At 38.6% G+C, this 16,575-nt stretch overlaps 1 protein-coding gene across 3 annotated transcripts in view; it reads right to left on the reverse strand.

Moving 5' to 3' along the window:
- Nucleotides 1-16,575, reverse strand: part of LOC110984422 (uncharacterized) — a 163,940-nt gene that overhangs the window by 107,001 nt on the left and 40,364 nt on the right. For all 3 annotated transcript variants that reach the window (XM_087145948.1, XM_087145947.1, XM_087145949.1), the window contains 17 exons: nucleotides 15,481-15,663; nucleotides 14,159-14,311; nucleotides 12,945-13,087; nucleotides 11,446-11,516; nucleotides 11,147-11,310; nucleotides 8,806-8,972; nucleotides 7,610-7,790; nucleotides 6,805-6,957; nucleotides 6,009-6,266; nucleotides 5,736-5,898; nucleotides 5,399-5,577; nucleotides 4,514-4,652; nucleotides 3,409-3,618; nucleotides 3,201-3,267; nucleotides 1,913-2,076; nucleotides 1,530-1,657; nucleotides 35-176 (listed from right to left, as the gene is read on the reverse strand). In XM_087145948.1, the coding sequence (XP_087002074.1) occupies nucleotides 35-176; nucleotides 1,530-1,657; nucleotides 1,913-2,076; nucleotides 3,201-3,267; nucleotides 3,409-3,618; nucleotides 4,514-4,652; nucleotides 5,399-5,577; nucleotides 5,736-5,898; nucleotides 6,009-6,266; nucleotides 6,805-6,957; nucleotides 7,610-7,790; nucleotides 8,806-8,972; nucleotides 11,147-11,310; nucleotides 11,446-11,516; nucleotides 12,945-13,087; nucleotides 14,159-14,311; nucleotides 15,481-15,663 (2,665 nt within the window). The remainder of the gene's footprint in view (nucleotides 1-34; nucleotides 177-1,529; nucleotides 1,658-1,912; nucleotides 2,077-3,200; nucleotides 3,268-3,408; nucleotides 3,619-4,513; nucleotides 4,653-5,398; nucleotides 5,578-5,735; nucleotides 5,899-6,008; nucleotides 6,267-6,804; nucleotides 6,958-7,609; nucleotides 7,791-8,805; nucleotides 8,973-11,146; nucleotides 11,311-11,445; nucleotides 11,517-12,944; nucleotides 13,088-14,158; nucleotides 14,312-15,480; nucleotides 15,664-16,575) is intronic.

Consider the following 16,575-nt stretch of genomic DNA (forward strand, 5'->3'; position numbering starts at 1 on the left):
CATATTTTTACAACTTCCCTTTTTTATGGCTTACTTCTGTCATCCTCAGATAGCCTTGCTTCCCATTCCATCCTGGTTCCTGTGGTTACAAGTTGTCTGCCTTTCAGGCTAGCAATCAGTTGTGAATCACTCATGGTGGCTGGTGTTAGGCAGGTTTCCTTAGTACTCAGTAACTCCTAGATACAGTAATGCTTGCGTTATAAAGTTCTTATACAATGGAATACGCCACTATTATTCTACTCATCTTACCTACTAATTTTGTTTTCTAACCTAAAGAGGGTTAACCTAAACTGGGGTATATACAAGGAGTGAGCTAGTTCAAGAATATCAGAGCTGGCAATCCTAACAACTGAGCTACAAGCCTTCTATCGGCTCATGATCTCTCATTTAGCCTATGTCTCTGCACTTTGGTATGCACTCTGGTTACTTCGTATAATACTCTAATGGGGAATGATCAAAAGTATCATGCATATCAATTCCTTTGCATTCATTTCCCACTGCGCAGCTTGTCCTCACAGAAAGACCCATGAAAAATCGGGGCTCATTTCTTGTTTTCTGCCATAGCTTCAAAGCGCGTCAATCCTTTGCTTCCTCAATTGAGTATTATGAAGTTGTGATACATATTTCTTTTGAAAAATCTTTAAAAGATGGCAAATGTCATTGATTTAACTCCGTCATTTTGTCTTGTTTTGGCGTAATTTTGTGTGTAAATTCATTGTTTACACTCTCCTTCTCTTCTATTTCCCAATTTCAATGCGCCGTAACTCAGGCTAGTACAATTCTTTGACTTCCTCAATCACAGGGCAGCTTCATTTATTTATTAGCTAACTGACCATGCAAAAATTATTTTGATTGGCGACTATTTCATCATCCCTTCGTTATTGATGTAAAGTGTTTCATCCAATGAAATAACAGTTTAGATCGTGCATTCAGCCATCAGCTTTGACGTGTACATGCACATGTGCACAGTATGCGTATACCACATCTGCATCCAAGGGAGCCATATTGAGAAAGTGTCCCTTCAGTTGAAATTCGTGGCCATGGGTGGATGGAAAAAAAAACTGTTAGCTAAGTCTTTTTTTATAATATTAAATCATTGAGCTTTTTCAACTGCTATATATTTCTAAGAGTCACTACTTTTACAATGAGTTTAACGTAAAAGGAACATGGGTTTTGGAGTTTTGTATCTGTTGCTTCAACACATCAACATAATACTGTATGGTCACCCTATCTATCAAGAACTGGCTTCTAGCTCATCATTTCATACAGCTCCCAACTTAAATATTGTGCAAGATGCTGTTATGTTTGCCTGTGACAATGGTGGATTCACAACAGGTCACGTGGGGCATTGACAGAACCCAAATCGAAGAAACTGAAAACTGGATGACTATGGAACAAGTAGTTGATCGAGTATGTTTTTTTTTTCCTGGAAGCCTCAACTGCAAATCAGATCAGTTATCAACTGTCATTTGGTTACACTGGAATAAATTTGTTTGTTATACGACTTCCAACTGTGCCACAAAACATACCTTCGGTATGCCAAGCTTGTCCATTGCGTAGCTCAAAGCAAGTTCTGCCCCAGCCTGCAGTGTTTCCTCTCCTGTCTCTTTAAGAATCCTCTTCAGGTTAGCACGGGAGAAATATTCCTCAAGATCAACTACAAGAAAGTATCATTACTTGTTGCAGCATTAGTATTATAAAGTGCTGTCTCTATATTTCAGCACTGCATAAGTTTTCACCAGATCACCAACCTTTTATTACACATGTAATTCTAACTATGAGCAATATGACCGATTTTATTTGTCTGGTGTAGTTGTCTCGTACACATAATTTTGAAGATGTCACAATCATTGCGTATTCATAAACAGAAAATTGAGCAAGTAATGTACACATTTGCAATCAAATCACTTACTATCTGGCCATGTGATGGTCCCATTGGGAAGACAAATTGGTAAAAGGATGGCAGAATCTGTCAGTATGTCGATGAATGATAAGCAGTCTGCATCTCCGGTCTTTGGACAGAGGCCAACAGACATGCTGACCAGTAGTTTAGTAGGGCTCTTATCAATGGTGAGCCTGCATGGGGGGTACATCAGGGGTGAAATTAGACAAAGGTGTAAGAGGCAGTCCAACCTTATTAATCCATTTGAAAACCAAATAAACAAAACAAAACCATAGACTGCTGAATAATTGTGAAATAGCATATTCGAAACGAAGGAAATAACATTGTCAATCAAGCTGTGAAGTCTTTGTACCCAGACTGCTGTTATTTTATAGAAAACAGGAATTGCCAACATTCTTTCCAGTGCTTGCAAGATTTGTAAACATGGGCATCGCCAGGGTGTTTCCCAGGTAATATGAAACAGGTCAGTGGAATGATTGAAGACAACTAAGGAGACACGGCAATGGCAAAGGCGATGCACTAACAGATGTAGAGGGGCATTCTCGGACTTGATGCATGCATGCATTTGGCAAATCACAACACTCTATTAGTCCAAATGGCACGTAATGCATGCGAGCCACTTGTCCACCAGAGTTGTAATGGCTTCTAATTCTGCTTGCTGAATTACACTATCAGCTTTGAGCTGGACCAAGAGAGGGTGCAATTTTCTGAGCAACGGAAGCTTCTTTGGTAGAAAACTGCAAATTGCTGGTTCACAAATGACTATGAAATGCAAGTGTTAGAGTTGCATCTCTACCAACAAAATGAACACTCCGGACCAACAATAGCACTTTTAAACTGACGAAAGGGTGCTTCTGCTAGGGGCAGATAGATTACAAACCCCCAAATCTGGGCAATTTGTTAAATGATGTCAAAAAGCAAAATGTGTATTACCTTTAAAATTTAATCAAAGTGAATGCCCCTGATGCAAAACCTTTTACAGTCATTCTTGAGATTGTTCACATGCACAGTGACTTCAAAAGGACTGGACTTCAAAACGTTTGAATCCACAGGAACTGCTGACTTGTTAAGTTTAACCTAATGGTAGTTTAAACCTTAGGTTCAACCTGACAGGCCAGCAATGCTTCATTTTACCTTGGTTTTTCACATACTCTCTCATACTTCACATATGAAGTTTTAGGGGTACAAAATAACACAAGAACCTGTCACAAAACTTTAATTGAAGTAGATTGTGGGGAGAATATTAACTTCCACAAGATTCATTCCTAAATCAGATTGAAAGAGGAAAGGAACAGACCTGAGAAGTAGCTGCATTCCTTCAACAAATGGTATGTCAAACGGCACTGGCAAGTCCAATTCTCTTCCTGAGGGAGAAACAAGTCAGGAGAGGAAGGAAATCATGTACAAGATTTATTTCAATATGTCCAATTTAATGGCCCTTTTCGTTGTTTCTCACATCTTGGAAAGTAAGAGCATATCATAACTGATCAGATGCATGACTTTACCAAATTCGGCCTCCAGGATCTGGATTGTGTGGTTCCAGGAATTGACTCCCAGGACAAACTGGAACTCGCACGGGTCAAAACGCATGAACGCCTTGAAGGCCAGAGACACCATGAAGAGTTTGACATTCATGCAGCACTCCACACCCAGGCAGCTTGGGTCAATCTTACAGTACACATTCTTGGGCAAGGAAACTTGAAGTAGCGGACAACCTGAAAAAATTGAAGAAATAGTCCCTGCTACTTGGCTGTGTTGGAAACACACATACATAAACAAATAAGAAAAACTGTGCTCATGCCAGTTGTTGGATGAGGTCCAATAATGAACGCATGGTCCTCACTGGTCAATCTTTTCATTAAAAATGACCCCCAACATACATGTATATGTGTGTTCTTAAGGGAAGAGTATAAACTTGTCCACTAAAGCCCAGTGACAATGACTACATATGCACCGAAACACTTTGAAAGGGGGTGTGTTTGAAGAATAATGACAGTTACCCTGCTATTGTTTTGAGTAAGGACCAGGGGCAACTTTCATAGAGCTGCTTAAGCACAAAATTTGCTTAAGCAAAATTTGCTGTTACCTGCTCAAACTCTGTGTCCTTGTTATGCCAACGAATACAGAGCAAAACAATATAGGCCTACACTCCATGGAGTTTTGGCTGGTAAACTGATTTATCAAACAAGGTTTTCTTCTCTCTTAAGTTAAACTAATTTTGTGCTTATAAGAAACTCTGTAAAATTGGCCCCAGAAAGAAAGAATCAAGCATTGGTAAAAAGAAAGCAAACAACTTTCTCTGACACTGATCTCTCCAAATGATTATGAAGACTTTGTTATCTCCCAGCAAGCTGAAGACAGAATTCAACTCCAAAAAGCAGTTGCCAATGTGAAGCCAATTGTAACACTGTCACAGAGATTGGAACAGGTGTTAACATAAGCACTGACTATATATCAACCTCTCCTGGGAATCCCATCATACTCCAACTCCTCAGATCACCAACATCTTTCACCGCCAGGTGAACCAAGACATGGCAGTTGGAACTTAATTTCCAAAGATATTTAATCACTAAATACGATACACATACATCGACCATACATCATACTTACGATCGTCAGGCTGTTTGTATCGCTGAAGTAATGTTTTCCTGTCTCCTTGAGAGCTCAGGCCACGTTGTTGAAGCTCAATTCTGAGCAAATCGTCAGACATAGACTCAGGCAGAACACAGGGCTTATCGCTCACAAGTTTCTACAATTAGGACAAAAAAGTTACAGAAAGAATTCTGACAGCAAACTTGAAATATTCATGTGACTGTACAATGGAATTTGAAGAAGGTAAAAAAGAAATCAAAGAAATGGTCAGTTTTAGAGGTAGGAGAAAAAGGGAAATATATTTGTGGGATTAAACCTATGGAATAAGATTGGGACCAAACTCTGTCCACTTGTTGATTTAAGTGGAACTTGAACCAGGAAAAATTTTTCAGAGAAGAACGATTTTATTTACAAGCTAACCAGCAGATTAGAATAAGCTTACAGTTGAAGAAAATGATATTTTTTGTACCTCTCAATTGGGGAACATGGATACCTCTTCTAAGGAGGGAGTGTCAGGTAAGGAAATAATTACATGATATAATTTCAAAGAATGGATGAATGGTCAATATATGGAATACATCGACTGAGGTCATGACCCTGGGGACACTGACTCAGTAATATTGGCATGTCCAAAGCTGGCTTACATGGAATGTGAACCAGGAATTATGTAGGTCTTTTCTCTACACTGGTAGAGACAATTGGTAGGCTGTGCACAGATGACACTTGTTACTTCAGATTTGTCTTGCGTAGCTTTGATAGTGTGCTGTAAAATCTACATACGCAAAAGTTCAGTACATGTACATATTTTGACTACAAAGTTTTAAAAAGAGGTGGTTTACATTTCATTAGTTTTTACTCTGAAAGAGTCCAATTAGTCAATGATATTTAGAGGACCAAACTTACAACAATTGTCTGGACAACAGCAAGCAATTCATCTGCAGTTTTTTCCAGTCCAAGTCGACGGGCAAATGCCAGAATGGATCCGATCTTCAAGTTCCTCAACGTGAAGTTCTGGAATGGAGAACCTGAGCCCTTTTGGGGCTGAGGGAGGCCAAGTGCATCTTCAGTCTCTTGTTTATTGGCTGTAGCAGTTGGAATAGCAAGACATGAAACAGAAATATGAGCTTCTAGGATAACGCATGCAATTTTGAGGGTGGTACGTACGTAGCACCTTGGTATTTCCATATCTTAATAATTTCAGGTGACAAATGTAATGATGAAACAGGTTGCTTTATTTTACCTTCTGACAATGCTTGATCAAGAGAGGATGGCCATCTAGGTGGTATCTTGCTGGGGTCAGGTCTATCGGTGGTCATGTCAGGGGGAGGTTGGCGCTCTGGACTTGTATCCTCTGTCCTGTTCTTGTTACGTCCCAGTAAAGAACCTTCCAACACTGTCATTCCCTATGAAAGGGGAATCCCCATGATATTGATATGAGTATAAAGTCTCTACAGTATTTTAATCTGGCTCCAAACATAACACATCCACCTGCAGTTCTGTATTAAGGACCTACCAGCCACACCAGTTTGTAATCATCACATTGTTGAATCCACTTGGGCATTGTCAGCGGTCTATTAGCCACGTAGTTGCTGGGGTCCACGTATCCCTCCCTTGCCGCCAGCTGGGCAGCTGATGGATCGTCATCCAGGGCACTGTCCAGAAATGACGCCAGGCGATTTGACTTGAGTTTCTTCATGGACAGGTGGATGTAGTTGGATGGTCTGCAGGTTGTTGACCGGCCCACAGTACCTATGACAGTGCCAGCTATCACCTTTTCAAAGGAATAAACCAGAAATCAGTCAGTTTAAAAAATTGGGCCAAAACCCTATTAGAAATTTTTGGACTCAACACACTAAGATTGTAATCCCAAATCAGACTGTAGTGCTCAAAGTTCACAGGCAATCTAAAGTGCAACTCCGTCGAGAGTTAGTGAAAGATGCCAAGAGGGTTAATGGAAAATCCAAACCACTAGCACGAGATAATAAGGACTTTTCATATAGTGTATACATTGTAGAGATAAAACTCCTCTAATGCATTACCTCTAGTCTGATGAAAAACTCTACAGTATTCAGTGGAAGTAACTCAACACAAACACAATGCAGGAAAACTGATTTTCTGTTGATAACCACAAGGTAAAGAAAACCTAAAGTTTGGGCATATTTTAAATGCATTTACTCTAGAGCAAGGATGACAAGGATGAGTCCAAATTAGACAATCACAACCAATAACAAACATTGCCACTTACAGCCACAGGTCTAATTACAATAAACACGACCACTTCAACTTTTGACAGTACTACCACAGCTTACATTCACTCCATCGGTTTCAGACAGAGTTCTGTTGGGTTCAATGTTGTCAATGGTGATCCTGATGTTACGGAAGGCGCCACCCCCAGCGACGAGAGTCACCTGGTTGGGTTTGCCCTCACTCTTGAAAAGGACTCCTGAAAATGGGGCCACCAACTACAAAGCGACAAATTATTGACAACCATTTGTACATTTAATAGTCATCAGCAGATTGCTCGTTCTCAGAAACAGGATCTAAAGAAAAGAATTGAGCTAACAATTGTTACAAGTTTTGCACACAGGAAATAGCTGTTTTATTTAATTGAAGCTGAATATCACTTGCTACATGTATTCTTAAACACTATGTGAAATTTTTTGCAATACTTAAACATGGGTTCCCAACAAAAATTTGAAAACAAAATTCATAGACTTTTCCATGACTTTCCAGGACTAAAAGATGACTATTTCCATGTCATTTAAAGCCATTTTGTGAGGAAAAGTTGTTTGGCATTATGAACTGAAGATTGCCACTGCATGCTGCTACGTTGTACCAAAGACTGACAGAGATAGCCTGTAAATTCTTCATTATTCCATTATCACATCAAAAGCTGCCTACCACAAATAACCTCCTGCATGATCTTGACTTTGTTTTTGGACAACAGGATTCCAGGACACCTTAATTTCCCAATTTTCCATGACTTTTCAGGACTAATTTTTTTACAAGATTTTTCCAGGTTTCCATGACCACAGGAACCCTAATTAACAAGAAATCTTGATCTTTATACGTGTACAGTGTAATTAAATTCAATGCCCAAAATAAAAAATTCACCTTTGCCCCTGCGGGTATTTCCAGATCAACACCCTGATGTTCATATTGTCCAGCAGAGTCCGTTGGGTAGAATCCTCCGGATGCACAGGCACCAGATCCAGGCTCTCTATATTTCCTGGGAAATATGTCATGAGCCTTGGGCCCAAACAGTTTTATGACAAGAGCTTGAGACTTTCGATATCTGAAAAAAACACAAGAATTAGCTGTTGAAAATACAATAGCCCAACCAAGCCCATGCCCAAGCTTATGACTTTAATTTGTGTTTAAAAAATACCCACAGTTTAGCTATTCTTATTGGTTGAGAGCCCGTTGCATGGCAGGTCTTAAGGCTGGCTCAAACTTCAGGTGAATTTGAAAGTGAAGCGACATTGTCGTCACAAGAGATTTGCAGCATAGTTTGGCTTCAGTTGAAATGGGTTCAACTTCTGCATATTCGCAGTGCGAATATCTGATCTGGCATCACAAATTTGTGTTTGTGTTCACTTATGCACCAAGCACATGTACATGTACCTGTAAATTCAAGGTTTAAATTTGGGGTAAGCAAGTAAGAGAATACTTATGTTTAAAACAACTTTTAAACAAATTGTTGAAAAAAAAATTAAGTAATAGGATTTCCTTTTCAAGCCTGAAAAGTTGATGTGGCACATCATCTGCTTTCCCCAATCTAGTTTTGTATTCGGGTCACAATTTTCAAATGTATTCATTTTAATCAAGCAGTTAAAATGTTCAATGGCAAGTGGATGAGTTTAGAAATTTTTAAACTCAAAGATATTTGGTGTAAGAAAATGATTAAATTTCAGACCCAATTTTGAATGAATTGAGATTTAAAACCGTTCAAAGAGTGCATAGACAGCTCTTCTATCCATCAATTTGACAACAGACCCAAGGGCTTCTATACATCCTTCTGCGCAGCTACAAACTATACTTGTAAATTCAAGGTTTAAATCGACCAAAACAAGAAAATAATATATAATCAAAATTAGATAATAAATTGCGTGATGATGTCTTCAAGACATTATTCAACTAATACGTGTATCATCTTGAGTATAAGCTTTACCTATCCAATGACTTTTATGTCGATTGGATCTTAGCACCTTCTGTCTGCATTTGTTTTGAGCAAGACACTGACAAGACATAAATGCACATTTTACATTTCACTGCCAGAAGATTTAGCTGGTCCACATACATTTACTTACCCATCCCTGAGAGTCTCATAAGCTTCCTTTACAGCTCCAACAGCACGAAATACATGGTCACACAGATCAAAGAAGGGACTCAAGAGATCTGCAACGGGCTGCATTGGACCCATCAGGTCTTGGAAGATAGACTCAATCTCAGCTTGGACTTGTTTCCTCACTGTAAACTGTATACAAGATGAGAAGCATGAAATTGAAGTGTAGAGCCAACGATTTTCCGTTTCAAAAATGGGTACTTTCCATTTCACCAAATCCCAAATTCCACTACGGAAATTCAAATTCCGTTTCATTTCTTCCTAAGCATGAAATAGGAGAGCAAGTTCTAAACTATGCATGGAAACCATTTGCCCAACCATACCCTTCCCCCCCAAAAAGAAACAAATACTGTTTGGAAATACTCTGCAATGTTTCCAACTTTTGTATAATTTCCGTAGTGAAAATTTAAAAAAAAATACCCAATAAATACGGCATCCCCATCCCTTGATATTTCCCACTGCGAGCGATCATGCCGGGCCATGATCATCAAAAACTTACTATGATTAATCAATGGACTTGGTTGTACTTGTAAACTTGGTTGCCAGTGTTAGTTGAAGCGAAATCGGGAGTTTCCCTGTGTTCTTTTTTCCCCCGTAGGATTTTTTGCGGGGTTTTCGCCCATCCCGTGATCAGCAGTTAATTAATGCCTTGATTATTTAAATGTTCACATGTGAATCATATTTTAGTGGTTTGTATTTGTAAATATTATTATTTGTCGCATTTGTCAAAGTTACTTTTCGTTTGTGAGTTTCTAACTACATGATTGCAGGGCCCCAATGGAAACCAGTTTGTAACTGTCTGGGCATACCCTGGGTAAAGAAATGGAATAAAAAAATAAATAAACGGACAATTAATGTGCCACTCCTTGTGCATAAAATCAGATTACATAGAAGTACACGTACAGTGATGTCACAGAATAGGTCTTGCATGTAACAGTCATTGATCACAATATGTTAATGTTGGACACTGACCCATCATCTTATTTAGCAGTAGTGCGACAAAATTCAGAAAGCTAACATTAAATCTGAGCCTTAAAATGTATGTTTGTGACTGAAAGCCTCACTCTACATCAAACACTTCCGAGGGCCCATTCAGCTAAGGTACACCAAGCTTACTAGGTTTCGTTTAATTCCAGAAACATGTAATTAGTCTTCCATTTTGCTGCTGCTGCTGCTTCATCGTTTTGCCATGTGGTACTACTAGCCTTGTCTCAAGGCATCTATGCAGATTCACAAACTGAATTCCATGCGTGTGCAACAAGCATATGTGTGAGTATGAACTTGTTTGTGCCTTGATTTCAATGCTAGTACGGTGCACGTGTGAGTGGCCAATGTGTGTACCGAACTGCGCAGCGGTACTGTGCCGGGTGCTGCTGCACGCAAGGGGCTCGTGCACACCATAAAGCCTGCAAGTATCGGTACCAGCACAGTGCGGATAACCCAATCATGTGTTGGAGTGGTGCAATTTAGCATTTTTCCCAGCATAATACGTTCATTAACGCAAGCATTTTAAAAGGGTTTGGTAGGCATTTATTTGTAGTACTTTGCAGAAAGTTTTCTTTACTTTTTAAGCCATTCTTAGTTGGAAAGTTCCGTATCAAGCAGTGGATTTGGTTTCAAAGTGTTGATTCTGTTTTCCGCCATAGCGGAAAATCATTGGCTCTAGAAGTGGATAGGTGACTGAAATCAAGAGTGACTGCAGATGTTAAAATTACTGCCATGAAATGTGACCCATGCAAATTTGTGGGTAACAAATTCTTCTCCCTAGCAACTTAGCAAGCATACAATAGCACATCACAAGCGGGGATCTATCAACTTGCTTGTTCCTTATGGGTACAAAATCTCATCCTCTACATGTATGGGGAAAACGAGTGCTTGTCTTTAATGTCAAAAGTAATTGATGCTTTTTGAGTACTGGTTGAAAATACTGTCCATGCTTGGTGACCAATGCAAGCAGTGCACATTGTATGAATTATATCAGGCCATCCATAAAAATGCCAGAAGAGAACCACTGAAGCTATATGTATATAGGAACCAATAACATATTTAGCACAAGGCAAATTGTCATACAAAGGGGATGTGCCAAGTGAGGGCAAATGTTCTTTTGACAGTCCTTGTTAAAGCAGCAAAAAAACTGGTCCGATAATCCAAAACGTACACAATTAATGAACACAAATTTTGTTTGATTTTGCATTCAGTTAAGAAATGTAGTTCTAGTTTAGATGATTAAAGGTTATCTGATCTTACTGAAACCTCTAGTACACAGCATCTTCTCCATCATCATTTACAAGCAACTGGAAAATTACCGAGTCTGTTGTGCCACCAGTCAACATCTTGATGGGATCTGACGAGCTGTCAACCTCATCTATCCAGGTGGCAAGATCTCGTCTGATGTTGCTGAGGTGTTCCCCCAACTCTTGGAGCATGTTTTGGATGATCTTGGGCAGCTTAAACCAGTAGGGTGTCTGATCTGCAAAGCAGATAATTTGTAACACAGAAGCCTTGGTGAGTGATTTCTTTTTACTACATGCACTCCATGAAAGTACTGCGCATGAAGATGCAATGAAAAATAGTTTAATTAAAGCCAAGAGTAAGTGTGTCTTACCTCCTTTGAAGAAGAGGGCTTCTTGTATTTGCTTCTTGGCATTTCTGATTTCATCAACTGCCAGTTTAATGCTGTTTGATAAAAACAAAAGAATGGGACAAATTTGAAGAAGCATGTACACCATGTTATAAATGTGGGGCGTTCATATACATTCAATAGTAACTGTGTGTGGCAGTACGGTTAGAGAATCACTTATGGGGTCTCAAGCACACTGTCCTAAATCATTAGTGTATAGCGACTTCTTTCTTCAAGAAAAATATCAGGGAAATCCTGTGCAGCAAAACACCTGTAATCAAAACTAACTTTCAATACCACTTCACAGAGCCCAAGGAAACTCTTATCTAGCAGAGTCAAGAGGAAAAACCTGACCTCCAAATTACATTTTACCAGTTGCTGAACAATTAACTTTTCATGAAGTATTAGCCTTTGAATATTCCTCTCAGAACTTACACTGCAGGCTGTCCTCTTTTACATGTTGCTTGTCTAGTATTTAGTATGTCTCAGCTTCAAGCTTAAAGATACATGAGGAAATGGCAATGTCCAAGTACTTACAAATGGATTATGAATTAACAATTGTTGACTGCTGTGAAGTGGGATATGTTTTGATTACCCAAGGAACACATAGCATCCAAAGACTGTTAAAACTGTTATATCTCAGAATCAGAACATGAAATTTTAAAATAATTTTTACACTTAAAACTTGATTTTCAGACTCTAATGAAAAGGTTTTTGTTGAAAATTGAAAAACATGAATCAGGACGAATGTCTGGGTCTTAAACCACTGTGTAGGGGCCAGATTACTGTGCAGTGGTACTGTGTGGCTCATCACTGCGGTGGTGGAGCGCTTTTGTCCCTGGTGGTAATCGCTCCCACTAAATGACCCAAGCCATGGTATACTGTTTCAAAACAAGGCTGCATTATCTCCACTATTGAGAGTGAAAAATGTTGGTAATGCCCAGCAGCCTGGTCTTTTATTCCGAGTATGGTCTTTTGTTACAAGGCCCAGTTCCCTTTGTCTGATTTGGCAGAGACCCGGCCACGCGTATAAACACACAGTGCCCAAAATTGGAGTCCCCGGTAGCAAGTGGTTAAGTTGGAATTGTGGCATTACCAATTCTCCTTACAGTAGTAAATGTACATGTTAATAGCCTAAACTGTTGATGACTACCAATGTCATGAATTTGTTTTTTAATTTAGAACCCAGTAGAGTAAAATGTATACCTCACTAGTCAAAAAGACATCAAGAATCTGGCCGCTGACAACTGACAACAATATGATTAAGCGAGCGTCAAGTGTCAGATGCAGCTCTTTGTAAAGTGTCCTATTCACATCTGAAATGTGACATTATCATCATTGGGCATGACATGCCCATAAGTACACACAAACGCAGTAACAAAGGTTGAAACATGGCCCTATTCTGAGCAATTTATCTAAATCTATCTGCTGAGGCAGATTTTTCATCTTGAGAACCCTCAACCCATAAATACATGAGAACTTACTTGAGGATTCCTTTGAACATGTCACCGATGGCCTTCAGTGGAGATTTCAATAAGTCCATCATGGACTCTCCAACTGAAACAATAGACTTCCAGATCCGTTCTGCTGCCAAGGGCAAAGTAACAGTGATTGCCTCACTTACAGCCTGAGGAAACACAGAAGTTCAGAATTTGTGAGCTGTTATAACTTGAAATATAGAATGAAGACAAATTCATTTGACCTAAACAAAAATTCTCTATCATGGAACACCAGTACAGTCCAACTGTACAAACTAAACAATAAAAATTCATTTCTTTGTCATTTACATAAAGCAGTCACTGCTTTGTTGTGCAACTCAGCTGCTTGGAAAGGTATTAAGCTAACAGTTGTAAATATTTTCCCAAACTATTTTGTATTGTAGTTCTAAAGTTCTGTTAAGAATAAGTTCTGTTACAGCAGGTTTTAAGTTTAGTCAGTAAGAATGATTACCACACTGGTGCCTCATACATATTCAGGATCAAAGCTGAACTCTCATTGGTCCATTCATCATTACGTAACAATTGCTATTCTTGCTTTTTAACAAACAGGAAATATGTACCAGCACTGAACTGTTCCCTGGTAACTTATGCATTATCATAGCCCTAGCTATGTTCTCTGCATGCTACACATTACTGAAACAGTACTTGCAACTGGATATGTCTGAGGTATGGTAAAACAAATCTAACATGGTTTATAGTTGATTTTAACTCCCCTCCAACTTCCCTTGGGGAACTGAAATCAACCAGTGCCAAATCTCGGTAAATTTTTGCGCTGAATTAAATCACATGAAACTGGAAATTTAGGTGGACAATGATTTTACACACACAATTCTTTTGTTCTAAGGCTAAGCTTTGGTACCTTGATTAGTTTTATATAAATGATCTCTGAAAGAAACCAGATAACATACATTTTTTGCAACAAATTTTGAGATGCAAAAGTTCTGCAAAAATCCAACTATTTGGCAGTTTGCCTTGAGCGTGCTGGGATACATTTTAGCTTAAACGTGAAGATGCAAAACAAAGATACAACATTTTAACTGTAATTAATCACGTCATCATTGTGCAATATTTTTCAATGAAATTTACCTCTGATAATTTCCAAGTAAATCAGAATCGAAATTCAGGAAAAAAACAACAGCAGTAATAACATTTTTGCACTTTGATAAATAATTACTGCCAGTAAAAAATCATAATCTAACCTGGTAGAATTCCATAACATCTGTCTTGATGTCACTAAACAGCTGAGCAGCCTTGTTGACAACATTGATGACGCCTCTGAAGGAAGGTGGGAGCTTGGCTGGGTCAAACTGAGCCAGTCGGGACACGGCCCTAAGAGCCACTGATCTCAAATCCTGTGAAAAGAGCATATAGAATGAGTCCAATTCAGTATACGTGTACTTCTGGAAGGCCCCACTTCCGCAAGCTACTGACATTTCTCACAAACGATCTAAGGACCGATCAAAGGACTGGTGAAAAACACTGCCAGTAAAACCCAATTACATGCAAAACCTGTGATTTTTGTCTGGATTCAGGGGCCTCATTGATTTTAAACAATTCCAAGCCACTGCTTAATGACCTGCACAGCGGTGTTCAAACTAGTCAGTAATAAAAGAGCCCCTGAGTCTGAACAAAAATATCTGCTTCGGTGCTCTATGCTATTTTTAAATGAAAACCATGAATAAGTGGGCAATACATGAAGCTAAGAAAAACTTATAATTGGAAAAATAATGAATTTTTATCTATATATTACTTTTTGAGTAAAGCCTATTTTCAACAATCTTTTAGAAACTTACAAAACATATTTTAATCTTCATGTTAAATCCTCTGTCTTTATCTCATTTCAAATGTTAACAAGACATAGCGTACTAGCAAAGACACATGTATATAGAATTGGTCTGAATCTGTCTTTTTTTCTGTGAAATAGTAGCATTTTATCGTGCATCAACAGTGAGTCTTAAATTTTGTTGTATTTTCTTAAAAGTTCTATTCGCACGTACATGCACTTGTCACTGTCTGTAACAATGAACCCAAAAAATGCAACTACCATTAGTCTGGTTTCATCCCCCTACTAAACACTTGACGAAGAGGCAGAAACAAGATGATCTGGTTGCCAATCCCGCAAATGGCCCATAACATAGATAACAGTAGAATAAAATAACTAGAGACTTTTTAATTTGTCAGAGCTTTTTGATGGTGTGAGGTCAAGTTGCATTCTGTTTGTATGTATTACATGCTATAGCAGCGAATGGTCATTATATATGTAAAATAATAATTTGAACACCAATCTTTTATGTCACTAAGCTAAATTTCTAACGTATTAACTTTAGAGCATAAAATAAACAAACCAGGCCTTTGTGCTTTACATTGTTCAACTCAAGCATTTCAAAGACATTTCATAAAAAAGTTGCCCATCTCCATCTGAACTACATCTTTAAAACTGTCGCATTACTCTTTTTCCAATATTTAGCGACAGTAAGTCAAGTAGAAATTGGTCTCACAAATATACATTATACATACTTACAGAAATGAAACTGGGGATTTTGTCAAATGACCGAGCAAAGTTGTCAAGTAGTTGACTTATGCTGATTTCACCATTGAAGAGATCAACAACTGTGTCCACTCCTTTCTTGATGTTGCCAACAACTTTTCCAATAATGAGATCATATGCTTTTACAAAGTCGCTGATACGCTCCACACCAAATTCCTGTTAAAGGAGAAACATTTTATTGTCAGGATATACGATCATCCTTCCACTTATGAAGACTTGGTGCCAAGTGGGTAAATGGCTTAGTTTTGCTCTCTATGCGTTATACTGCTGTGATCCACTTACACATCTACATGTACCTTTACACAAGGATGTTGATTGCCTCATCTCAGCCAATGCATCTTTTTACACTAGAGATGTGCATATGGATTTTAACTGAAGTTAAGAGACAAGACACCATTACCTACGTGTAACTACTTTTTCATCAAGTCTACATTGCATTGAGGATCACGTAGCACTCCCTACCAAAGTGGTTCTGGAGGGATCACAATGAAAACTAGAATGTAAGATACAAAATTTGTTACTACTTAATTGTTTTTGTCCTTATTGTCATTGTCGTAATCTTTTGGGCTCTGAAAAAAAAGACTAATTGTGTGAGGTAATCAGTGTACAGAATGCCCGATTGAGTGCAGTGCTGTTCATGGCACATGCAATGCTTGTCAACCCTTATAAATTATTTCATCTTATACAACTGATTGATGGGTCACTGATCACATGTCAAGATTTATGTAGTAGAATCAAATAATTATACCACATAAAAAATACTGTGTGAATATAAATGCATACCCTAGGCACAGTCAAGGCTCTTCACAAAAACAACAAATTTAGATAAACACCAAAAATGTTGACCACCATGCATCCCATCTTGGAGCAGATGATCTTCCCCCACAGACATGTGGGAGGGTCTGTAAATGCATAGCTACCCCAAACAGTTGCTAAATATGCACCTTATGCACCTAAATGTTGTACCTTAAAATTATATCAACTGTAGTGCTCCCTATACTCCCACAACGCATAGCGGTGCAGCTGCCACGTTCGTCTTTCTTTTTTGATATAATACTGTCTGAACAA

The sequence above is a fragment of the Acanthaster planci genome, linkage group LG14 (assembly GCF_054643075.1).
Source record: "Acanthaster planci isolate LZ-2023a linkage group LG14, COTS_SCS, whole genome shotgun sequence".
NCBI classification, from domain to species: Eukaryota; Metazoa; Echinodermata; class Asteroidea; order Valvatida; family Acanthasteridae; genus Acanthaster; species Acanthaster planci.